The sequence below is a fragment of the Betta splendens genome, chromosome 7 (genome assembly GCF_900634795.4).
Source record: "Betta splendens chromosome 7, fBetSpl5.4, whole genome shotgun sequence".
In the NCBI taxonomy this organism is placed as follows: Eukaryota; Metazoa; Chordata; class Actinopteri; order Anabantiformes; family Osphronemidae; genus Betta; species Betta splendens.
Genome location: NC_040887.2, coordinates 6,151,521 through 6,174,805, shown reverse-complemented (window position 1 = coordinate 6,174,805; position 23,285 = coordinate 6,151,521). Strand labels below are relative to the sequence as shown.

General features: G+C 46.4%; 1 protein-coding gene and 1 long non-coding RNA gene across 2 annotated transcripts; one reads left to right on the top strand and one right to left on the bottom strand.

The window, feature by feature from the left end:
* Window positions 1-5,273: 5,273 nt before the first annotated feature.
* LOC129604349 (uncharacterized) lies at window positions 5,274-7,482 on the top strand. Its single transcript, XR_008695147.1, has 2 exons — window positions 5,274-5,490; window positions 5,587-7,482. It is a non-coding gene; the product is annotated as an uncharacterized LOC129604349 (long non-coding RNA).
* An 820-nt stretch (window positions 7,483-8,302) lies between these two features.
* On the bottom strand, window positions 8,303-22,569 carry ctnnbip1 (catenin, beta interacting protein 1). The gene is made up of 4 exons (XM_029156715.3): window positions 22,382-22,569; window positions 16,520-16,634; window positions 15,980-16,070; window positions 8,303-10,832 (listed from the first exon to the last, which is right to left on the bottom strand). The coding sequence occupies exons 2-4, from the start codon at window positions 16,613-16,615 to the stop codon at window positions 10,774-10,776; spliced, it is 246 nt and encodes an 81-aa protein (XP_029012548.1). The 5' UTR covers window positions 16,616-16,634; window positions 22,382-22,569; the 3' UTR covers window positions 8,303-10,773.
* Between the last annotated feature and the right edge of the window lie 716 nt (window positions 22,570-23,285).

Below are 23,285 nucleotides of genomic sequence, written 5' to 3'. Positions count from 1 at the left end.
GGCTGTTTGTTCCCACGTTGGCAGCGCACAAAGTGGTGGAGAGAAAGTGGAAGCACCCCCCCCCTCACGGACGTCCAGCGCTTTGAGGAAGACACAGAGGGGCCATTATCCTCCCCCCGGGGGGCAGACAGGTGTGAGCCATCGGCCGACCATCAGGAAGGTGCTACTTCCTCCATCTCAGCCTCTGTTGATGCTGATTTACATCACCGAGTTAATGTGGGTCCGTTTGGGGGTTGAACGCGGCATCACGGTGGGCGTCTGGGAGCAGACAGAGCATGAAAGAGACTCTGCTGCGGTGGGAATCAGACGGCGCTCACCCTCAAACGCCATCGGATCGCCGAAGCATCGCTCCCGTCTCGCGTCTAGACTCCAGCGTGAGTCATTAGCTGAGTTCTGATACCAGGAGATGAAGGAATTCAATTATGTTTCCCTGCAATAGGCATTTGACTGGAAATAATTGCTTGTAAGCTAATTGTTCTGCGAGCTCGACGCGGTTCATAATGACTTCCTTACAAGTGCTTTTATATTATAATGGTGATTGGAGCCAAATTGTTTGTTTACTGGTGTCGTTTTCAAAAAGGCTCCTTTTGAGAAAATGGCCCAGTATATAATTGGCTGCTTCAGAGGATTAAAGCGCGGAGGATTTTTCACTCGCCTTTTCACTCACTCAGTGGTTTGATTGAATCGCCTTCACTTACGTTGCTCTCGTTCGCCTTCCGTCCTCGGTGGTCGTAGTCATTTATTAAGCAGCAACCTCCATGGAGGTCCTGAGAACACTCACATTTATCATTTCTGAAACTAATCCCACCCAAATATCAGAAGTAGAATCACAACAGCAGGTGTGTTTCTGCAGTTCACCTCATCTAGAAATCTAATCAGCTCAAATCAGCTGTTATCTTAGTCCTAAATAACTATACATACAAGTCTTTCTCCAGACGGACTGTGATGACCCCCCCCCCCATCAGCTCCATTGTTACTGACATGAAGCCAGGACGCTAAAAACACATGGCAGGAGTGAGTGGGACTATGACAGATGGAGCTCACATAAAACTTCAGTTCCCACCACAGATCCTGCAGATCGAGATTTCAGGCGGCACATTCGCCGACGTCCGCGTTCACGCTGAAGTGTATTTTATCACATGCTGTAAAATCCAAGTTCCCCCTGAATTCCTCCAGATGGGCACCGCGCTCCCCAGAAAACATTGGCTGCTGAGCTTTTAACGTTCTTGACCCCTGACCCCACAGACGGCCACCTCTGACTCGCCATGAGCAGGGAGCACGGCGCGGGTCGAGCCGGTGTCAAACTCTCAACCTCCTCTGCTTTATTAGCGCTGACGCGGCTGTCGCAGTGAGCGCGATCATTCATCTGTGACGGGCAGGGTCTCCGTTCCCCCGGAGACCGCCATTGAAAAGGCTGAATATTAGAACCCCAGGAGCGGCAGGTGATGCATATAAGCATGTCATAAAGAACTATGAGCGATTAGAAAACCTTCCCGAGGGGGTAATGGACGATGGAGGTTCAGGTGGGATGGAAGGAGGAGAAACCAAAGTCACAGTGAAATGTGAACTTATGTCTGAATAGGAACATTAGTTCATCTGGACGTCAGATTGCTCCTCATGTCCTGGACCCCTGGTGGAACTTGTGAACACCCACACACAGAGCTTATACGCCAGCAGCCCCCAAGTTGTGTCTGTGATTAAAATCACATTTGTGAATAAGGAAACCTGCTGTCCAGACGGCGGAAGGGAGCGGTCTGCTCCCTCATTACCCTCCAACGAGGCTCATATGGCAAGTGGGTGATATTAAAGTGAAGGAGGTTAAAGATGGCTCGGAGCCAGCGTGTGTGTGTGTGTGTGTGTGTGTGTGTGTGTGTGTGTGTGTGTGTGTGTGTGTGTGTGTGTGTGTGTGTGTGTGTGTTTGTGTGTGTGTGTGTGTGTGTGTGTGTGCGTGCGTGAGTGAGTGTGTGTGTGTGTGTGTGTGTTTGTGTGTGTGTGTGTGTGTGTGTGTGTGTGTGTGTGTGTGTGTGTGTGTGTGTGTGTGTGTGTGTGTGTGTGCGTGCGTGCGTGTGTGCGTGCGTGAGTGAGTGTGTGTGTGTGTGTGTGTGTGTGTGTGTGTGTGTGTGTGCAGCCAATTGGGAGCCTGCAGACCTAAATGCCAAGGACGACAACAAGGTGCAAAATCTAAAATGAGTTTTCACCAAACTTCCCTAAACTGTGAGGAAGGTTCCATCTTTGCCAACATCACTTATTTCATCTAATGATACTATTGAAACTGACTGTGATGCAAACTGACCTCTGCTCATAAACATGTTTACATCTGCTGTTGGGATTAAATCTCTACAGTCGGCTTGGTTCCTGCTCCATAGCTGCTCATAATGAGGCTGTTAGCTGCTATTAAGTGACTGGTAACCACTAACTGGCCAGGTCAGCACCGCAGAAGAGAAGCAGTTAAAAGGCCTCCGTCTCACTCAGCGTCCATTCATTACCCCCCCCCCCCCCCCCCCCCCCCCCCCCCCCCCCCCCCCACACACACACACACACACACACACACAAACACACACACACACACACACAGCCCAAAAAAGCCACCGGATGCAACTTGGAGCTCCGATAAGACGGGACACATGATCCTGTGGTTGGGTCCTGTGTAATTATTTTGAGAGGTCTTTAAAAAAAGTCTGGGGCTAAGCTAATCTGAATCAACACATCAGGGCTGCGTGGAGGCTGCTCCTAATGCATCCATTTGGTTAATTAGCCCCATTCCTTATAGATTTTGTTGAGCTCGGTCTTTCTTAAGAAAAGTCTGACTCTTGTCCAAGTTTTATAAGGAGAGTGATGCACTTAGCGATTACACAGTGTCCCAGTGCACCTCAGAACATTCCATCCGCTGATTGCATTTATTCAATGCACTTTTTAAAAATGCTGTCTGCAAAACAAACAATGTGAATATATGGCTTTAAACAAACACTTTAATGCCAATAGACTAAATAAGCCTGAAACTCAACTCCACTCAGTTTTTCCCATGCACAAACACTCCACTCACTATAACGTTATACTACGTCTCAGTGTAGGTCATGTTGGATCTATGCATGTTTGCATATTCATATACTGGAGCTTGAATAAGTCTCACACCTGATGAGGAAACACGAGAGATTTGCTGCTGCATGTTAATGTAGGATTAAGGTTCTGCTTCACGTGGGTATTTAAAGAGAAGGACCTTCTCTCTCTCTCTCTCTCTCTCTCTCTCCCTCGCTCTTCCCACATGACCTTTTAATTATTGATTTTCAACTCACTCGACTTCATCTCCTCTTTCATCTCTCTGCCTCCCTCTCCCTCTCCGTCTCACTGCCGCTCCCTGTCTTTTTTATCTTTGTTCCACAACATCATTCACCACAGCCATACACTCTTGCAGACACACACACACACACACACACACACACACACACACACACACACACACACACACACACACACACACACACTCGTGCCTCCTTGGCTCCTCTTCGACTCGTTGTCGTATTAAAATGCGGCCACAAGTTGCAGTGTCAGCGGGGGGGAGGAGGCGGGGGGGGGGGGGGGGGGGGGGGGGGGGGGGGGGGGGGGGGGGGGGGGGTATAGGTGTAGAAGATAACTCATGTCATCCAGGACTGGAGGTGAGTGAGCACACCTTTTCCCCAAGGAGACACTCAGAAATGAGCCCAGCACGGGAGCACGGCGGCATCAATAATCCAGTGCCTCGCACAGTCTCATTATACGCTGTGGGCTCCTCGCGCCGCCATATTTGTGCAGCCGGAGCTCAGACGGAGACGACTGAGTTATAGGTGTGAATGAATAATATTATCTGGTCAGAAACACATATTTTAGCATGGAGATAAGGCAACAACCGACTCGACGAGCTGAGGACTGCGTTTGTGCTTGTGACAGATTTTCAAATCACTTTCTGTGGATCGGCCTTGGAGCCTAGAAGGGGGCTCTGCTGGAGAAGACCCCCCACTGCTCCACAAACAGGCCCATTCTGTGGGTACCGTCGCTTCAGGGACAACGCACAGCTGCTTTAAGTGCAAGCTTGAATTAAAGTTATGCAGTGTTTCCCCGACGCTCAGCTTTACTTCTCATTCTAGGGTTGAGAGGTTGAATCCAGGGGAACCGCACGGTGCTTCCCAGGCGTTCACCCGGCTCCATTCCTCCTCTCCGTCTCACCATCAGGATAAGTCTGGCCCAGGTATTCAAGGAATCTGTCTCAGGATAAGATAATCCAGGAGCAGCTGCTGTCTAATTTTAAGTGGAGGTCCCGTGGATACGGTTGTAACAGGGAGCTGAGCGCTCACCAATGCTGCAGCCCAGTTAAAAAACGCTGCGCCGCCACCGGTGCCACTCTGGACCCAGAGGGGTCGCAGGAAGGTCAGGACTGGACCTCAGGGAGGAGCGTTACCGCGGCAACGTCGCACGTGGGGTTTGTTGTGATTATCTCCTGCTCTTGGATTAGCGTCGTCGTCGTCATCGTGATCTCATGACGCCGTTGCATAAGCAGCAGTTGTGTCATATGGACGCACACAAAGGCCGCTCTCCTCCATTCAGCCTTCGGGAATTAGCATCGACATTGTGACGCGGGGGTCACACTGCAGAAGGGTTTGAGCCCAGCAACGCTGACACACACACACTTCACAGAAACCTCCGAGAGCAATTTGGCTGCGAGTGATAGAGCCAGTGTCTTGTGTAGAGATGGCTTCTGTTAGTCACGTCAAGTGGGCGTCTTCTAAATTTACTCGCTTCAGTGTGAAAGTCGTTGCCTCCCTGCGAGAAGAGCCATAGTAACACAATGGGAGGAATCCAGTGTTGAAAAGGGCCTGACGTTTCAAAGGGCCTTCATTTAACGCCTTCAAGTCCGCGTCAGGTTTAGGTTTGTCCAGAAGCAAAGACTGAAGAAGACAGGAAGGACATATATGGGCAAGACAGTGTTTTATGACTGATTCCACTGCTAAATAAAGCAAGCAAGCGTTTCCTGCGACGCCCCCCGCTGTTGCGTATTCATAGTTTTGGATGCTGGGCTCTTTAAATGAAATAAAACTGTATTAGGATGAACCTCGAGCTGTTTCGACCTTGGCAGTGAAGCTGGACTCGACTTCACCCAGAGACACAGACATAATCGCGGTTTGAATTTCATCCACATCCACGAAAAGCTCACCTCCGATTGCTGCCCCCCCCCCCCCCCCCAACACCCCCCGTCCCCCCGGGCAGAACAAGGTCAGGGACGCTTCCCCAGCAGTCAGCAGAGAGCCGGCAGCTCCAGAGGCAGAGCAGACGTCAGCTTCCTGCCGGCGATCGACGCGCGGCGGCCGCGGCGGCGTGATGGATGGCGGCTCCTGAACGCTGAGTCACTCCACGCACTCCCAGCATGCAGCTGTGCGATGCTGCTTCTTCATCTGCCGTCGGAGTCCTCAGACGTCCCCGGATGCTCCACGGTGGAGATGAAGGTCCAGCTCTTACAGAGTCAGTCACAGTTGAGGGGACGTGATTCATATGAAGGTGCAGAGCATTATTTGTGTCTCTCAAAACATAACGAGCAGTTCACGTTTCACGTTACAGGCTTCATCATCTGTCCAAAGAGCTGGGAGACTGTGTTATTAATCAGCGCCGCATCTCAGCATCTCTCCCCTCTCTCGTCTCCTCCGGGAGGAATTGTCTCACTTTAAGATTCCGCCGTTTGAAGTCCTCCTGCACCGGCTGAATTAAAAGGAAAACCAAGGCGTGGAGAATGGGAGCGTGTGGCTCCTTTTTAGCTTCGACTCACCTACTCGCACAAGTGGGAAAAACCTGGAGGTTTATAGGTGTGGACATTAAAAAAGGAGTCACTGCACAAAGCGTGCGGCGGATTCCTCCCGATGCACTCGGCCGCAGCACTTGTGTTATTGTTGTAGCTGGATCTCCTCCGCACAGCGGCTAAGTATAATCTGCTCCTGCAGCGACAGCAGCCGCCCGTGCTTATTTTCAGCGGCCGCGGTGAATGCTCGGGTCCTGACGGCACAGCCTGGATCTGTTTGTTGTGACAGGCAGAAACAGGCCTGCTTTGACACGCGAGGCTGCAGCACTAATTACATTTATGGCACTCGGTCTGTTTATATTTGCACATGGAAAATGTGCGTCCGAACATTTTAATATTAACCTTAGATGCGTCTAACTTCATATTTTATTCATATAAACTATAGACTTTACCTACAATACTGTTCTTTTCCTTAGAGGGGACATTTTCAGGTTTTGCATGCGCTCACCGGTGGAGTGGGAACCTTGGAGGCGGACAGGTTCGATCCTGTATATTGTGGAAAAGCGTGTGTGAAAATGATACGACAGACAGGAAGCGCAGCAGCAGCAGCTGCTGGACGCGTCCACGCCGGCGTCCGACGCTCAGGAAGCAGAGGAGGCACCTGCAGATGCCGTTTCTTACGGCCGGGGGCCGTCGAGCTTAACGACGACGTGGGACGACCTGGATTCTGGCTCACGACCTCGGCCGCAGCTAAAGCGGCGGCTCCAGATGTGCCAGATGTTGTTGCTCTGACGACTCTCGTGACTAAGCGGTTTTGACTGCGGCGCGGAACTTGGGTGGTGGCGTTTAATCCCACACAATATGGTCTTAAAGTGATTTCAGACGCATCCATCAAACGCTTGCTGTGTTTCTTCTGGACTGATGCAGCAGCGGCTAAATAATGAGCAGATTCTCAATTCGAAATGTCATTCTTATGAAATCAGACATTTTTCTCATTAGCTTGGAGGTCATCTGTAAAGCAGGTGATATTCTACTAATTTATACATAAATGTCGGAGACATCAAATAGGTGGTTGGACCTCGTGATGAATAAAGTTTTGTCCATAGCGATGACGCCACAGGATGATGAAACACTCAAAGGCCTGTTGTAACTGCACGTTTGCTAATGAGCTGTGGTCCCATTAGATCTGGAACAGTATTACTCATCAGTCTTCAGATTCAAATAAAAAACTTAAGAGAGGCAGGTTTTTTTCAGTGAGGCTAGAGGTCAGAGAAGGACACGAGGACGAGCCGCCGCTGCGTGTCTGGTGCATGAACGCTGGAGGAACTGGGTGCAGACCTCATCTATTAGTCACGAGCTGCAGTTTGGACTTGAGCGCACGCACGCTCGCTGCCTCTCCCTGCTTTTGTCTGGATTCCACCTGGCTTTGCCCAACAGCAGGAGGGAGAGTCGCCTCCCACACTGCGGGAGGTGCCTTCGCTTTCAGCTCAGTCTGTGCTTTGAAGATGAAACGTGGAGCTGATCTCAATCATTTTGGGGATTTTATATCTATCCTTTCACATTTATGGGGCGGGAGGTGGTGGAGATTCATATGGCTTGAAACCTTACACATATATAGGAGCTGTGATGCTAAGCTGATTTTAAATTCATTCAGAGTCCATCATAACTAACACTGTTTTACTGACCTGCAGCGTGAAAATAAATCACATTATAAAAGACGAGATGGCGGCCTATTAAATATTTAAATAAGCCCTTTACTTTGAAAAAGAGAGAAGAACGCTTCCTCTGAAGGTTTGTGTTCCGTGTATTAGGAAACGAGTGGAAGCTGCGTCTCCCCATACGTGTGGGCGCACAGCGGACGCGTGCTCAGCCACGCGGTGACGTAACCGCGCTGGTGGCACCGACCGGCCGCTGTGCTGACATCCAGCTCTGCTCTGCGACAGATCAACGCGTCCCGGCTCACGTGCAGCGACAGAGGGAGCTTATGTCCTCGGAAGCGGAGATTTGCCGCTGTCGCACGCCGCTCTTCAGTTTCACTGTGTGCAATGAGGACAGAGAGCTTGTATTTCGACTGCAATTATTATAAATGCAACCAGACTCTTTCTGAAATTCAATAGAAACCAAAACAGGCTTTCAGCAGATCTAGTGAAAATGCTTGGATAATAAGCAAACTACTGTTGGAAACTTTGCATGAACACTGTAAACTCGGCCAACAGCTGGCGCATTATTCCCAGAGCCCGGTGGCTCTATCATAGGATTTTTCTCCAGGTGTGAAGAGAGGCCTGGGAAGTGAACAGATGTCTGTCGTTAGCACACAAACATGGAGCCACCTCTATTTCTGTCTTAATTAAAGCCTGACAGGACGATGTGGGAGGTTTAAGCAGAAGTTCCTATCGCTGAGGCTTCATTGTCTTTAAACATGTGACCCACAGTAATAGTAACCTGGTGTATACCTGGCGCACGGGTGTGTTCAAAAGCCGCAGAACTGTTTCTTATCGTTTCTCATTTTAGTTTCTACTCAAACAAAGAAGATGGAAGTAATTTCTCACTGTGTAAATTTTCTTTAATGGTTCAGTTGGTATAGGATTTGGAAGCATTAAGTCAAGACATGGTCAGCAGCCATACAAAACTAGGTATTGTCAACCGAGAGGAAAATAAAATTTAAAAAAGCAACAGAGAGAGAAAACGTCAGCTCATCACAGTAAAAACACACATCGAGCCTACTCAAACTTAACATGCTGAAAATCCAACCGCTAACAAATTCAGTGATCACACGCAGTCATTCACAACTTGAACAGAGGCTTTTATACCTTGATCGGTAAATGTACAGTAAGACACACAGGAAAAAACACAATGCATAGGCAAAATAAAGAATGTTGTGAAAGAGGAGTAAACATAAAACGAAGCTTCTTATCATGAGCGGGCTGTTGGCTGTTACATTGCGATATTTGCTGAGGACATTCAAATTATTGCCAACAACATTTACAGATATAAACTTACCCATACAAAAATGATGTTTCTTCAAAAGACCTAGTAGCTTCCACAAACGTCAAGAATGTACAAACCATGGTCAAAGATCTGAAACTCAAAAACATGCTTGGCTTCAAAACACAATTATTTTAAGTTATACGAGTTAAAACACATTAAATATTGAGCATGTCACTAGAAAACACGTCTGCTAACAAATATTAATTTGAGCTAATCCAGTTGAGTCAACCGACTGCGAGTTGAAGATAAAAACAGGTTTACAAAGTTTTCATTTCGCCACTGAACCAAACCTAGAACCTCTGTGCTCAAAATCTAAATGTATTTTTTGCAAATATCTCATTGATAATAGTGCAAGAGATACAGTGCAGTCAGAACTAGCACACAGCTCTTACGTTTGGCTCCACGCGTTTAGTTACAGGTAGTTAAAAATTAGAGTTTGTACGATTTTTAGTGTGAACAAAAGCCACTGCTGATGATATTAAAAGGTGGCTGGTGTGAGGTTTTTGCTATCAACTGCTTCTCTATCTTCAATGATGTGTTGGAGGAAAATTCAGTAAACAATAAATTACAACTACAGTTTGTCGCTCAATTGTCTCAATATGTATTGTTATATTACAAATAAAAAAAAAATACAATTTGCACAATCAATTCATTATTGTATTTTCCCACGTATCTGTACAATAAAAAATGTTTTACAAGTCACAATAACCCAAAACAAAACTGGCACTTGTCTGGGGAGAATGCGTACACCTGTGTTTGATGCGATGACGTCCGCTAGTGTCTTCCATGCGCTCCGCTCGAGAGAAGCACTGTAGCACTCTCAACAGCCTTTGATTCAAAATAAAGCAGCAGAAAGACGAGTGGAGCCTCATTTATAAAACAAAAAATCGAGTTAAAACAAAGTGAGAACGCTCTAAAACACCTCAATGCAGTTTTCTAGTTAGAAATTCCATCGATCGCACTGTGAGGCCTGTTATTCCGCCTTGTTAACTCGCGTAATTAAACATGAGTGATTAATGACAGGCCTGCTGCAAGTGTTAACACACACATCAATCAGCCTGTCGTTCTGCTGTTTGTACGGGAGAAGCCGGGCTGGAAATTACGGAGAGAAAAGATACACAGTGCATAATGTTCCAGACCTTGAGTGAGATAGAGCGAATCGGCGCATTTTAGCAGCAGTGAGCTCCACAAGGTCAGGCAGACAAATTATTCTGAAATGAAAGCATCATTTGGTTTGACAAAACGAATTGTGACAAGGGTCAGAGGTCACGGGAGCTCAATTCTTACAGATAACCACGCATGTGTTGAACTATGTGGTGCTAGAAAGTAATAAACACGCCAAAATTTGATGTTAGGTAAAACTTAAGGTAACACTGGTTGTCCTTAAAACCCCTGCACTGTAGAGTCACACATCCAGAAAGACATGTACACTCTTCTCGTTACGCACTAAATATCCAGAAATGAGACCCATGGAGTGACAGGATCAGAACAGAGCATTTGTAACACAAGCAGAAATAATAAAAATCTCTCTCCTAACTCATTTAATCATCACACTCACTGCTTGACCAAAACTATATTTCTCTTTGCTTCGGCTGCTGACTGGTCAGTTCCTCCCGTGACCGCAGCAGACTTGACGCCTAACACTGCCTAAAGTCTCAACACAGACAGGATAATACGAAACAAACCCGACCAACGCTCCCCAACAGAAAAACAAAACAACATTTGATACTCATCGACACAATTTTGAGTGTTTTCACTGAATGCCTTGGTGCCCGGGCTTCAACCCACTTGAGTGCATCTCAGGTAATGTTGTGGCAGCTGGTGTGAGGAGGAGTCAGGATGGGAAAGGATGGGGGAGAGCGAGGCAGCCACCTCCTGGTGTCTCTTCCCCTCCTCCTCTGTGCCTGCCGGGCGCCCCTCCTCTCCTGAGCTCATCGGTGTTGCGTTGTGGGACGAATGGAGGGCAGGACGGGGCGGGGAGTGATGGGACACAGTGGAGTGGGGTGGCGCGGTGGGGCCCGGGGTCACTGCCGTCGATCCTCTGTCTCTGACCGCGAGAACGCCATCACCACATCCTCTGCGCCTGAGATGTCAGAATGTCACATTAGTCCTGGATGTGTCAAACTGTCGGCCTGCTGTGAACCTGAGAAAGTACTCTGTGTTTTTTGTTCTGCGTGCTCAAGAAACAGGCTGCACATCTGTGATCCGAGGCACCTGCATTCACACTGCATCACACCCCAGACCTGTCAGAATGCTGCTGCCAGCGCTTTTCAGCGCTTGCATCACCCTAAATGAGCATTAGTGTGAGCCAGTCAATGATCTTCAGCTCCCTGAACACTGTCAGTATTGTGTAAATCCTGTCAGCTGTGACTATAAAGCCAGACGGGAAATAAGTTACGGTGAAAATCCTTTTATCAAAAGCAGGTGAAGTCATGTACAGCCACATTGCATTCACCTGTTGTAGTCGCCATCACAGCTCTGATGGAGGCACTAACATACTGCTCTGCCATGATAAGGTTTAAAACTGGGGTCTCAGTCTCCTCCACTGCTGCAGCTTCAGCTGTGACATGCAAGACTGCCTGTGAGTAAACAACACTAGATGATTTGATAGTAGCTGATTATATTAGCTTCAGCAAACTGTGGAAAAGAATTGGCGAGTTCAAAGGAAAGGGAGGGAATGATTGACAGTACACAGAGCCCGGTATCTCTTTTCTCCGTTCTCTTGCTTTCACTTCTACTAAGTTAATGAGGACCAAGCAATAATTACAGCTTCATCTGGGCTGAGTCAACTAATGGATCCTGCCAGCTACACAATAAGACTCTGTCAGCTGGCTTTTGTTTAACGAGGAATCATTCATTAGTCTCTTTCCAACTGTGATTCATCAAGCACTTTGGTCCTGCCTACACCTGCTGAGACAGTTTCTCTCATAAATGAATATACCTTTTTGTTAGTGTGTGTAACAAAAGACAGTCTTTTCAGCATCACATTCATATAAAAATATAAATACTTTGGTAATTGACTGGGCGACTGGCTGAAGACTTAAAGAGCACCAAACTCCCCACCTTTACAGATAATTGAGAAGATTTGGCATCTCATGCCTGCCTGCTATAAAAAGACCATTTCACTATCGTAGAGATATGAAAGTAGGCCAGGACTGTGAGCCTCCACATGCATTTGGCCCAAAAGGCGGACCCTCTAATCAGACAGCACAGACCCTCCAAATTGACGGATAAAAATGTTTGTGTTGTACTGAGTTTGGTGCAAGCTTGGTGAGATCAAGACTTTTGGGGGAGGGCGCCTTTTAATAAGAACTTCAAAGCCCTCCTCCCATGGGAGCTCACTGGCACGGCAAATGAGGTTATGGCAAATAAAAAGCCAAGAGGCAAAAGCAAGCGCCAGGAATAAAAACAGGAAACAAAGACATACAAAGAACTTACTGGCCAAGATGAGATGCTGCTAGACTTCAGTCAATAACAAACAACACTCTCAAAAAACTCCAGAGCTGTGTTTTACCTCTTCACTATGTCTCACTATGCCGCTCACAGACACACGCGAATACCATCACCATAAAACTGTCACGTCCCACAAAGCTGTTGCCTAGCGACAGATAAAATCAGCCTGCATCGGTGGACGGCGGGCTGCTGCCACCTATGAGTGGTGCCTTGTTGTTTTTTTTTTAATTCAGCTCAGCGTCTGTTCGCTCTGTGGCCCCTCCCTCCGCTGTGCTTTGATCCCCTCTGTATGAGGGGGTAAACAGAGCAGCTCCAGACAGTGGATTACATGAATAACACCAACAACGGGTCATCCGATTTGCCCTCCATAAATACTCTGAACAAAAGCGAAGGCTATCCTATTTATTACAAAAATGCTCATGGTAGGAAAAGGGAATGGACATAAAGCAAGCAGGAGGTTGAAATGCAACATCGCATAACTAGGACTACAACATATCTGACTGCTCCAAACAGGTAATATGTAATTAACAAAAACACAAAGTTCCACCGAAGGCTCTGAGGATAGAAAACATTAACCCAAATGGAGTATGTTTGAAGTTAGAGGCAGCACACTGCGTTCCTTCAGGCTCCTCTCAGTAAATAAGCAGAGATGTAGCAGTGTGCTGTCTCCAGAAGCAATGAGTTAGGAGGTCACAATGTGTCCATGGTCAGATGAGAGGACAAAGACATGGTGGTTTATAAACCACGTGTTATGTGTCTGGCTCCGACTCAGGCTGCGGTAGAAAGTAAGAATCAATACCACTCTGCCACTGACAAGATGCCAAACAAAGACGAGTCCTTGGTCCTGGTCACATGGCTTTTACTTGAAAAGGCGGCTTTCATACGCAGAATAATGAGAAAAAAAAAGTATTGATTGTGCTGTGGTAATATCTGAAATGACAGAGATACTGGAATATCACACACAGGGCCGGGTAATTAGCAGTCCAGCCTGCCTCCAGGCTCCACTGATGCTGCACCTTGCAACAACACCATAACCCACAGGGAAGATCAGCTTTCCTGGGACAGCTGAGGTTGCTATGGCAACCCATCGTCAACCCTCCTCTTTTGTTGAGGCCCCTCCAGGAGGAGTAAACGTTCCTTGTCAAATCAGACAGGATAACGAGTCCGGAGACGGACGTCTTTATTTGTAACTCTGACAAACTGTACAGATTAAAGTGACATGATGCCAGTTTTAAAAGCATCCAGAGAGAGAGTTAAACAGGGAAGAACAGCAGCCTGACGGGAAAGACTAAACCAATGTATTCCTCAGACGACGCTGCAACAGCTGTGCCACAAAGACAGTGTTTATTTAGTATTACCACAAAAGCATCATTCCAGCAGAGCCCCAATTATAATAACACCATTTAATCACAGCATGTAAAGTCACGCTCGCCCACAATGGTCCCCTGTTCTGTGCCACGCAAGACTCAGCAACATCAAGGTATTCACGCGGAGAAATGTGAATGAAAGCAAGCGCTCTAAGAATTTCTCCAAGCAAAAAATTATTCTGCATTTCAACATATGGTAATCAGTTAATTAAGACTAAAATGCTAATTTAGTGACCCATTGTTTTTGAAGAATTACTGTATGACTGGCAGCTCCCTGGTTAGTTTGTCTTTTTGTCCACGAGAAGAAGCAAAACACACAGCTAAGCAGTCTTGGGGAGAGATTTATTTTCCCTATCCGAGTATGCTAAGTTAACAACAGCTGTGATGTTCTTAATTTGTCAGATTCATTTTTACCATGTCCGTGTCTACACTTTTCAACACTTCCTGTTGTAATTAATACGTGAGCGTATCTTCACCACACTACTGTGTCCCCAATCGATGACGCCATGTCTGACACACGACACCGCTGCTCCATACTGAGACCACCTGGGAACACTGGTCTTAGGGCATCCTGCTCTAGCAGACCATCCTCCATTACACTTGAGGGGCACATTGAGCTTGAATAGGCTGGGATTTACTCAAAGCACCAGCAATGCAATGCGTATTGCACATGGAGTGACAAAAACATCTTTGTTGCAGACGTGGGGTTTTTCTTGACAAGCTGCCAAGGACGAGTCAACTCACTGAAGCTAATTAGTCATTAAAACAGTTGTGTAAGATACAAATCATTTTTTATCGAACCACAACAAAAAGAATCTGCAGCAGAAATCGGTCAGTATAGTACAAGGTCTGAAGACGAAGCTGCGGTGAGCACGTGAATTAATGATACTAGATCAGACGCTCCTCAGAACTGCCTGATGTTCAGCTGGGACAGAGAGTACTGCAGCTGCTTTGAGCAGAGAGGAAAAGGTTCACAGTCATGATGGGTGAAACACAGGACAACCTGATCCATCGCTACAACCCTCTGTTGAAAATCTGTCTAGTACGTTTGAATCAATCCACTGATTCATCATAACGTAACTTTTAAACAGGACTCAAAACTAATTTTATCTTGTAATATTTCACACTGTCTGAGGTTCAGTCAAACAGGCTCAATGACTGTGCATGTTGCTAGGCAACAAAGTGTTTTCCTTCCTCCAGTTCTACCTTATTACCAAGTCTAAACTAGATCAAACAGAGAACTCCCCTCTTCGTGTAACTGAACCTCTTCAAACCACCTCAAAGGATCCCCAATGTGCCAACAAACTGCTCTTCCTCAGTGGAGCACTCAATATTTAAAACCAATCGACTCTCAGCCATCTCCACATGCCTAATTGCAGTACTTTATAAATATGCACACCACAAATAATTCATTGGCACAGCGACAAGCTGGCAGGCTGCCGAATGATGCTAAACGTGTCCGCTTCTGTAATGTATAATACATACTGAGCACCTTCCACGAGTCATGTGTGTCTATAATTAATGAGTCCTCCAAACAGTATTGATCTAGTGAAGACCAGTATCTAATAAACGGCATGAAGAAACCAGGACAGTCATTCTGTTCTATATCATGAAACCCTAGATGGTAATGTTAGACGTTCATATTTATTCTAGATGTTTTCTAGGATTTGCCAAAAGAAACCGAGCCTCAGCAGGTTTTCTACAAGAAACCATGACAGCCATGTTTGGACTAAACCCATAAGTCTAATATAGGAAATTATCATCTTGAACAGTCTGGTACTGACTGCAGTGCCTCTCCCCCATGAAGTGTAGTGGAACATAGCTCCATCTTGTGGTTTCAATTTACCATAGAGCAGACAATGGAAGCTCAACAGCACCCTCAGGTGTCAGGAAAAGGCCTAACTATTATATGTAAAGGTCATGTTGTACAAGTCTAAGGACACACACAGGATTTGCGCTATCATTCAAACACCACAATATTTGAGCTTGGTTTTGTCTGCCCGTTGTGGGAAGCAGTGGTGAAACTAGCAATGTACTCATGCTGAGATGAGTCATTTGGTTCCACTGAGCCGCAGTGTTTGCAGTGTGAGTAATCTCAGTGCTAGTGGGCCGCTGAGTCGGCTCGGTGCGCAGACAGGGAATCTGTTGGGCCTAATGGGGTACAGGCCCGAGAGGCGCAACGTGAGCGGAGGGATTTTCCCTCGTTGTTGGTTTGGGTACAGTAGCAGAGCTGTGACGCGTGGGCGTGGCGTTGGTGGGTTAAACTTGTTTTCGCCCAGTGTCATAAATGTGTTTGATGCTCCTACATTTGAGAAGCAAAATGCAAATGCAGTGCAAAAACACTGAACAATATTCAAACAAACGTGAATGATTACTGAACGTGCCTCAGATGTGTGCATCAAATCCTTACCCTGGTCTATGTTGTGCTGTGGTAGCTGGCTCATCTGACTGTGGACCACACCTGCATAATTTCGCAGAAAAGCCTCTTCACTCGGCGTCAGCTGAAGGTGTAAAAGTGAAATTCCACAATAAACATCAAGTTAAGAGGAACTGAACTGAATTTGAAGCTTCTATTAAACACCCTTCACTCTACATTCAAAGGTAACAGGAACATTTGGCTGTTCTGCATGAAGTAAAAGTGCAGGAGGTTTTATTTCCTCCAGAAGGTGCTAATTAATCATGTGTGCGACACCTCCACATTATCTAATATAGCATTTAACTAACAATCCTCATATGAGTTCTTGTCACAAGTTGAGGTAAACCCACAACTAATTAAAACTCACAGGGTGCTATTTATGTTAGATGTTACATTAAGCTTCTCCCTACATTGCTAAAATAAGCTGACTAGCAACACAGTGTGGTTGAGTGGATGCAGCACTAATGTCATATTATTCTAAATTTTTCTTCAGAAATGTCCACTTAACACGGTTTGTAAAAATACTCGACTTACATTTGATCCCATTTTCTTTAGCATAAGCAGGACCCGCACTTTCTGTTGGATGTACATGTCTTCAGGAGACTTCCCCGGGGCCTCCTCACGGTTCATCCCCCCTGCTCCTGTGGCTCTGGGCAGACAAGGAAAACCACAATGTTATTCAGCTGATAAGCGTTTCAGGGCCAGCACCACCTCAGGTACTACTATAATAACCTAAGGTCGACCGCATTTCAATTATAAAACGCTTTCCAACCTGACTTCTCAGGCGTACGACATTAGGCTGAAACACGTTTTATTGTTGGATTAAATAATAGGCACTGTCTTTGTGATAAGGCTTTATTCATGCAGTACAAACACAGATGATATCAGAAGTCAAGGGCCTCGTCTCAGTGCAGGCACTCTGCAGGTCTGACACTTCACAGCATGAATGGCTGTCATCAATATTTCATGGCAGTTTTCTCACAGAGCCGCTGCCTAGTTCTACTCCTTCCATCGCTTATTCAACGTCTAACTAATGACCTACTTTCGCTGTCAAGTCTGCAGAGATGCAAAATATAGGCAAAGGAGGAGGGAACGGAGGGCGATAAAAGAAGCTGCCAAAGCTAATGTGGATGACAGAAAAGGGATGAGTTCCGCTGTGATAGCGCACGCTCGCATCAAGGTCAGCCGCTGTCGCATTGGTTCCCCGTTGTAATATATAAACACCACCCGCCATACAGCCATTAGCCATAGTTAACATGCAGCAGAAATATGCAGGGCTGAAGACATGTTTTTGAAAAAGTACGAAGGAGAGAAGATGGCGAAACAATCAGTATGCAAGGCAGAAATTGCTCAACCCTCAGGATGTTTAATAAAAAGCCTATGGGGGCCACAGTGACGACAATCGTCCTGGCAATTTATTTTAGCTTCTTATCTATACAGAGGAGCAGTAATGCATGTTGACAGGCTGTTTGATGTGGGGTTATATTTAATTGAGGAGCTGGCTCATCGTCCCTGCTTCCCAGCGCCCAGGGGTGGAGGATGAATAGGGCACCGTTAGCCAGTGGCAGGCATTTAGCTGCCTTTGTGGCCATGTGAATTCGTCCAGATCAGGCTGTGTCTTTATTAATTTAACAACCTTTGGTGGCTGGAAGCAGCTAGCAGACATTGTCCAATGGTGTGTCTTCAGCCACGCAAAGTGGAAGCACAAGGCCAAATGACAGGCAGGGGAATGCATTAGATATTCACTTGAGCCTGTGCGTCAGATGTAGTTTAATTGGAGAGCAGCTGAAGACTCAAAGCAAGTCAGACATGAAAAATACTGCAAGAGCCGGCCGGTGTCAGTACTCACTACACCTTGAAGGGATTGGTGGCGGTGTGCGAATGTATCTGGATGGGGGAAGTGATGGCGAGAGGATGTCGGTGGAGGGTGGAGGGGGTGGAAATGACTTCAGATCTGAAGGCGACACGTTTGATCATGTCTCTAAGCTCGCTGTTTCAGGCAAATTGGAGAGCGGAGACTCGAGGCAGGGAAAGCGAGCAGTCAGACGGCACACAGCATGAGGAACGACAGAACGTCAGCAGCACAAATCTGCCTGCCTCCGAAGCACAATGGGAATGGAACGTTGAGAGTTTGAGCGGTGAGCGTGACTAAAGAGGAGGATTTCTGTCACTGCCAGAAGGTGTCGCCTCTTAAAAGACTTAAAAAATGTTATACAATACAAAAAGAAATGTTTTGAACTCTGTGTCTGCTACTGCACAAAAGGCCGGTGCATTTTATGTATTTTAACTGTCATTAACACTGTGCATATGCCTATGCAACAGGAAACATTATCCATGCAATCTTGCTGAGACAGGCTCTGTAGTAAGAAAACAGTAAGAAAATATATATATTATTACTCTATAATTCTATAAATAATGCCTTGCTATATATAGCCTGGTAAATTTATTCCAGTGTTATTCTGATGTACCACATCTTAAATCTTTTCAAAAAACACAATAAGGATTCTGTCAGACTGCTTTGTGTGTGCGCCTGATGTTAGGCTTTAAAGGTGGGCAGGCTCAACACTAATCCCTCGAGGGATGCTCAGCCAACCTCAGACACAAGCTGCTAATATTCCAGACGTAATCAAAGACTCCTTTAATGCTGAGCTAGCCCTAATCCCCTCCCTCTCCAACCATGTTGGTCTCCTGTCAGTGTTGTGATGCAGAGGCATCGAGCTATTTGAGCACAGATAAGCTAATTCGCCTGAACCGAAAAGACCTGCACAAATGATAATAATGTAAGACATAACTGATAAAAAATGTGTTCTAAATACGTCTTCTGAGGGCTGCAACTAATTAGCCATGCCACTTTTCTGACTGCATGTCATTGTGCAGGCTGCAGGAGCAATGCAGTCAATGCAAGAAATGTACACATGGACAGGTTTATAGCTAACTAGTAAAGTGAATATATTTGCTAAGACTACTAATTTAAATCACTAAACAAGGTCAAAGCTTGGAATGGCTACTGTTGTCTCAAGCCCTCCAGGTGAAATGGAATCAAGCTAAATAAGGAGACAGATTCATCTCTACTGATTTAATGCAATAATCAGTGGCCTTAAATTTGTTTGTAAATCAAACCAATGTTTGTGTCAGTAATGCCACAGGAATTAAGACTAACCTAGTCAGGTCATGTTATACTACTTAGGAACTTCTTCAGAACAACAACAGGAGTCTTTAGGTGGTTCAACCACTCTTAGTTGTGCTATGCAGTGCAATGATGGTCTGCTGCCAGGTATTACACTATGCAATGCGATAGTCCCATTTGCTGAGGGTCATGAAGGGCAAAAGCTGCTACAGCACACCGGTTTAGTCACACAAGGTTCTTATTGAGCGGTTCCGACCTGTGCAGTCAGCTGCTCAATTCCTTCAGCAAGCAGGAAAACTGGGAGGAAGTACTCTGCCAACGAGGTGTCTACATTTACTTAAATGTGCCTTCTGAGAGGACAAGGTTGTTCACACAGGGACAAATGCTAGAAGGAAAAATACTTTCAATTAAACCGTGAGCTGCTCGAACATCCCAAGCCAGTGTGTGAGTAACTTAAGTAGGCTATGAGCTTGGTGTGGCTGCCAACAACCCGGCCTGGTTCAGCGAAACAGCTGCATCACCTCAGGTACACACTGACGCACACACACGCACACAGTCTTCTAGTGACTGTTATCCTGTCTCGTGACCTATAAAAAAGCCTCAATATGTAAATAATTCATAGAATTAGTTATTGGACATTTCATGGGGTATTAAAGAAGTGTGGTTTTCTCTTTGTAACTACAGAAAGTCAGAAGCAACTGTTTCAATAATGTGTTTTTTTAATGTCATTATCTTTCCAATCAAGTTTGAAGTTTTATCTGTTTTCTATTTTATATATGACTATAGACCATATGTTTGGCTCCACACATTACCCTGGCCTGTGCTCTCATCTTTGTCAGTTCTGTTTTCTGATATATACTAAAATGTCTAACGTTATCATGAATGCATTAAACTAAATAGAAAAAAACAAGGCTAAAATAAACCTTTTTCCCTCATTGCCAACTGATCAAAACGCATCATCATACATAACAAAAAAATTAAATAAATAGCAACAGATAAGATCACAAATATATTCAACTAACATCATAAAACTAGAAGCAACAAATATTTGAAATATTGTCTATATAAAAACAATGTAACCCAAGTTCTGCCCATGACCTCAAAACAACTTATAGATTCCATCTATATTTATATTTCGAATCATATTAAATGTGTTTGACCAGTCACACACCTAGCAGGCAGACTCCCTCTGGGTCGAGGCAGCATGGGGTCCTGAAACAGCGTGAGCAAGACAACAGTCACCGCAGGTCAGAAAAACTCACTTAGACTTAATGGATGCTGCTATTGTGTGAGCAGTCTCCTCACATATACAGTGTCCACAACAATGGCTGCAGTATTTGTGGACAATAGTGATGAACTGGATTGTGAAAACTGATTGATAAGTAGGTCATGTCTTGTTGTCACTTCATGGAGCATGCATTCAAACAATCCTGGTCAACTGTACAGGCTTAGGTCGTAGCAGGGTGTCTATATGTGCCTAATTGTCCTTTGGCTATATTTGTCTCACATCAGGCTGATAGTAAGTCCTGCATAGAGTGATGCCACCAGTAAGCTTTTTCTAACTATCATTTTTAATGCTTCTGCTAGGACGCATAATCTGTAAAATTATGATCTTTTTTCAGTATCTAGATTTTTCAAATGCCTTTTAGACGCAGTGCTATATAGCATAATTAAATCTGGTTGACAATCAAAGAACATATTCGCCCACCCCTCGGGGTCCCTCCGAGGGTTTGAAACAGAAGCTGCAGCCTTGAGCTGGTCCCCTGGGGGTGTGGCTGCGAGATTTCAAACGCGCCACAGTCAAGGTAGGGCAGAAAAACCCTGATTGGTGAAGAGTTACACGATCTCTGCGCTTGGAACAATGCAATGCAGCCCAAATGTTGAGGACGCAGAACTGCCGACAGAAAGGGCGGCTGTGGTGTCGGGTTCGATTCCTGAGGCAGCTGTATTGCGCTGACGACCGTCCGTTATTACGTGTCATCTGGAGGAAGTGCTTGTGCCATGACTGGACCGAAGCGGCTCCTGGATCACAGTGTCAGGACACATCGGTTTGCTATGTGGCCCGGCCAATGCTGACAGGCTGACAAGTGCTTGTGCCAAGCGCATCGCAAGAGGTTGCGAGCGCTGAACCAGCCATTCCTTGCTGAGCCCAGTCGCCGGCAGCTGATGAGAGCCTCTCTGGGTTGAAGGAGACTGGGCAGCCAGTGCGGAGCAGCTGTCCTGCCTGCGAGGAGGTGAGGAAACCAGGGGTCCTGATCTCACTCCAGAATGGAGTCATCTAGTGGAATGCGATGTGAAATACTGTGGTCCACGAGTGACTCTGCTCGTTGGCAGGAGGTCATGGAGCAATTTCTTACGGCCAAGCATTGACACCTACTGGCCGCAGCACTCATCAATGCCCTGGTGCCGGCAGGGCGCCAGCTTCACCACTGAAAGGGATGTCAGCTATCTGACGTGGGGGGGGCTGCTGTAATAGGGGGGCACAATGCTTCCATGCAAGGCATTAACCAGGAATAGAGCCACTTAAGTAATATGAAAAATACATTGACATGAAGGAAATGCACATGGAGGACGGTGGCTTCTGTTTCCCCTTCAGCTGCAAGTAGACTATATTATTTTTCCATTTGATGCATTTTTTGTTGGATGAATATAATATTACAGTTTACGTCACTGCAGGAACAAGTCAAACCAACTAACCAACCGTTAACATCTGCTTCACGTCCACTAACGTTAGCAGAGACACTTCTGCTAATCCTCCACAAACTCCGAGCAAATACAGTAACAAAACGCGCGAAGGCGAAAAGCAGCGAACTAAAACAACGTGATTTTTTCCCCCGAAACGGACGCAGGAAACTGAGGGGGATTAGTTAATATCATGTTGCGGGACGCGGACCGTAAACTGTAGCTGCGCTGCTGCTAGCATGCAACGAGCGCTCGGCGCATTTTCGACACGACCCGCAAACAACGGCCGTCGCGCGACGACCTCGAGACGTCGGTGATGGACCACGAGTCGACTTCATTTCGGCCGCGGCGAACATTTCATTCAACGCCCCGCGCTGCCGTCGGCGAAGCGGCCGATGCTAGCCAGCGCGGCTAGCGCGCTAGCATGCCCGAGACAAAAGCCTGAATGAAGTTGCTACGGGTGCAAACACCGTCCAGGTGCCGCCGCTCCGCCTGGAGCGTGGACGCCGGGATCCGCGCGCGCCGGTCGTCGCGAACAGCCCGGTCACTCCGGGCCTCGATAATGATACCGACGCGCAGGACCTTACCCCTCCTGGTCCAGCTTTTCTTTCTTCTGTGCTCTGTTTGAATGGTGTGTTGTTGTAGGAGGGCGTCCTGTTCCGGGGTCACATCCCTCCAGTCGGCGCAGCTACGGCGGACTGACTCTGCGCAGCGAGTCCCGCTGCCTGTGCGGCGCCGCGGCCGGCCGCTGGGGGCGCCATCGGGCGGCGGGGGTCGACCCGTCACAACGCGCACGAGCCCCCACGTTAGTTTCAATGCTACAGTAGTTGCGCTTCTTCAAGCATCACGTGATCACTTTGTGACGACTAACAGGCACATAATTGAATAATAGAATTTGTTTGAAGTTCACGTGTTACCTGACCCAGTGAGCAAACTCATTTATTTGAATGAACTGGGTCTGAACTGGTTGACTGGGTCTAGATGTATTCATAATGGAATAATTGTTGATTACCCCAAATGCACTGCAGTGTCAATAACAACGTGATGGATGCTGGTAAATGTGTTTCTGGCTTCCGGATAAGAGGAAGGAGAGGAAAAAGAAGAAGTAGAAAAAGAAGAAGTGTACGATCTTGAACTGCGTGTTAGATTAATTTGTCTCTGAATTACAGTAAAACTGCACCGACTGCAAAACCTCAGGGCAAAACGGGAAACGTCTTGTCTTAGTTCATTCATTTGGAGATTCATTTCGTCCTCTTGGTTTACTTGCAGTGTTTCATTAATAACAATTTTCATTCAGAGGTCAACTTTATTACGAAACAAGTTGTGACTTAACAGATAGCGCATTCTCAAAGGTCACTATTTAAAGTGTGTCTGTAGTAAGAGTGGTGCTTGAGCACACCAGGATGAGCAGAAAACCTCATTACTCTGCAAAGACCTGCAAAAACAGAAAAGCTCTAATAGCAAACTAGTGTGGTTGATAGAGGTTACATT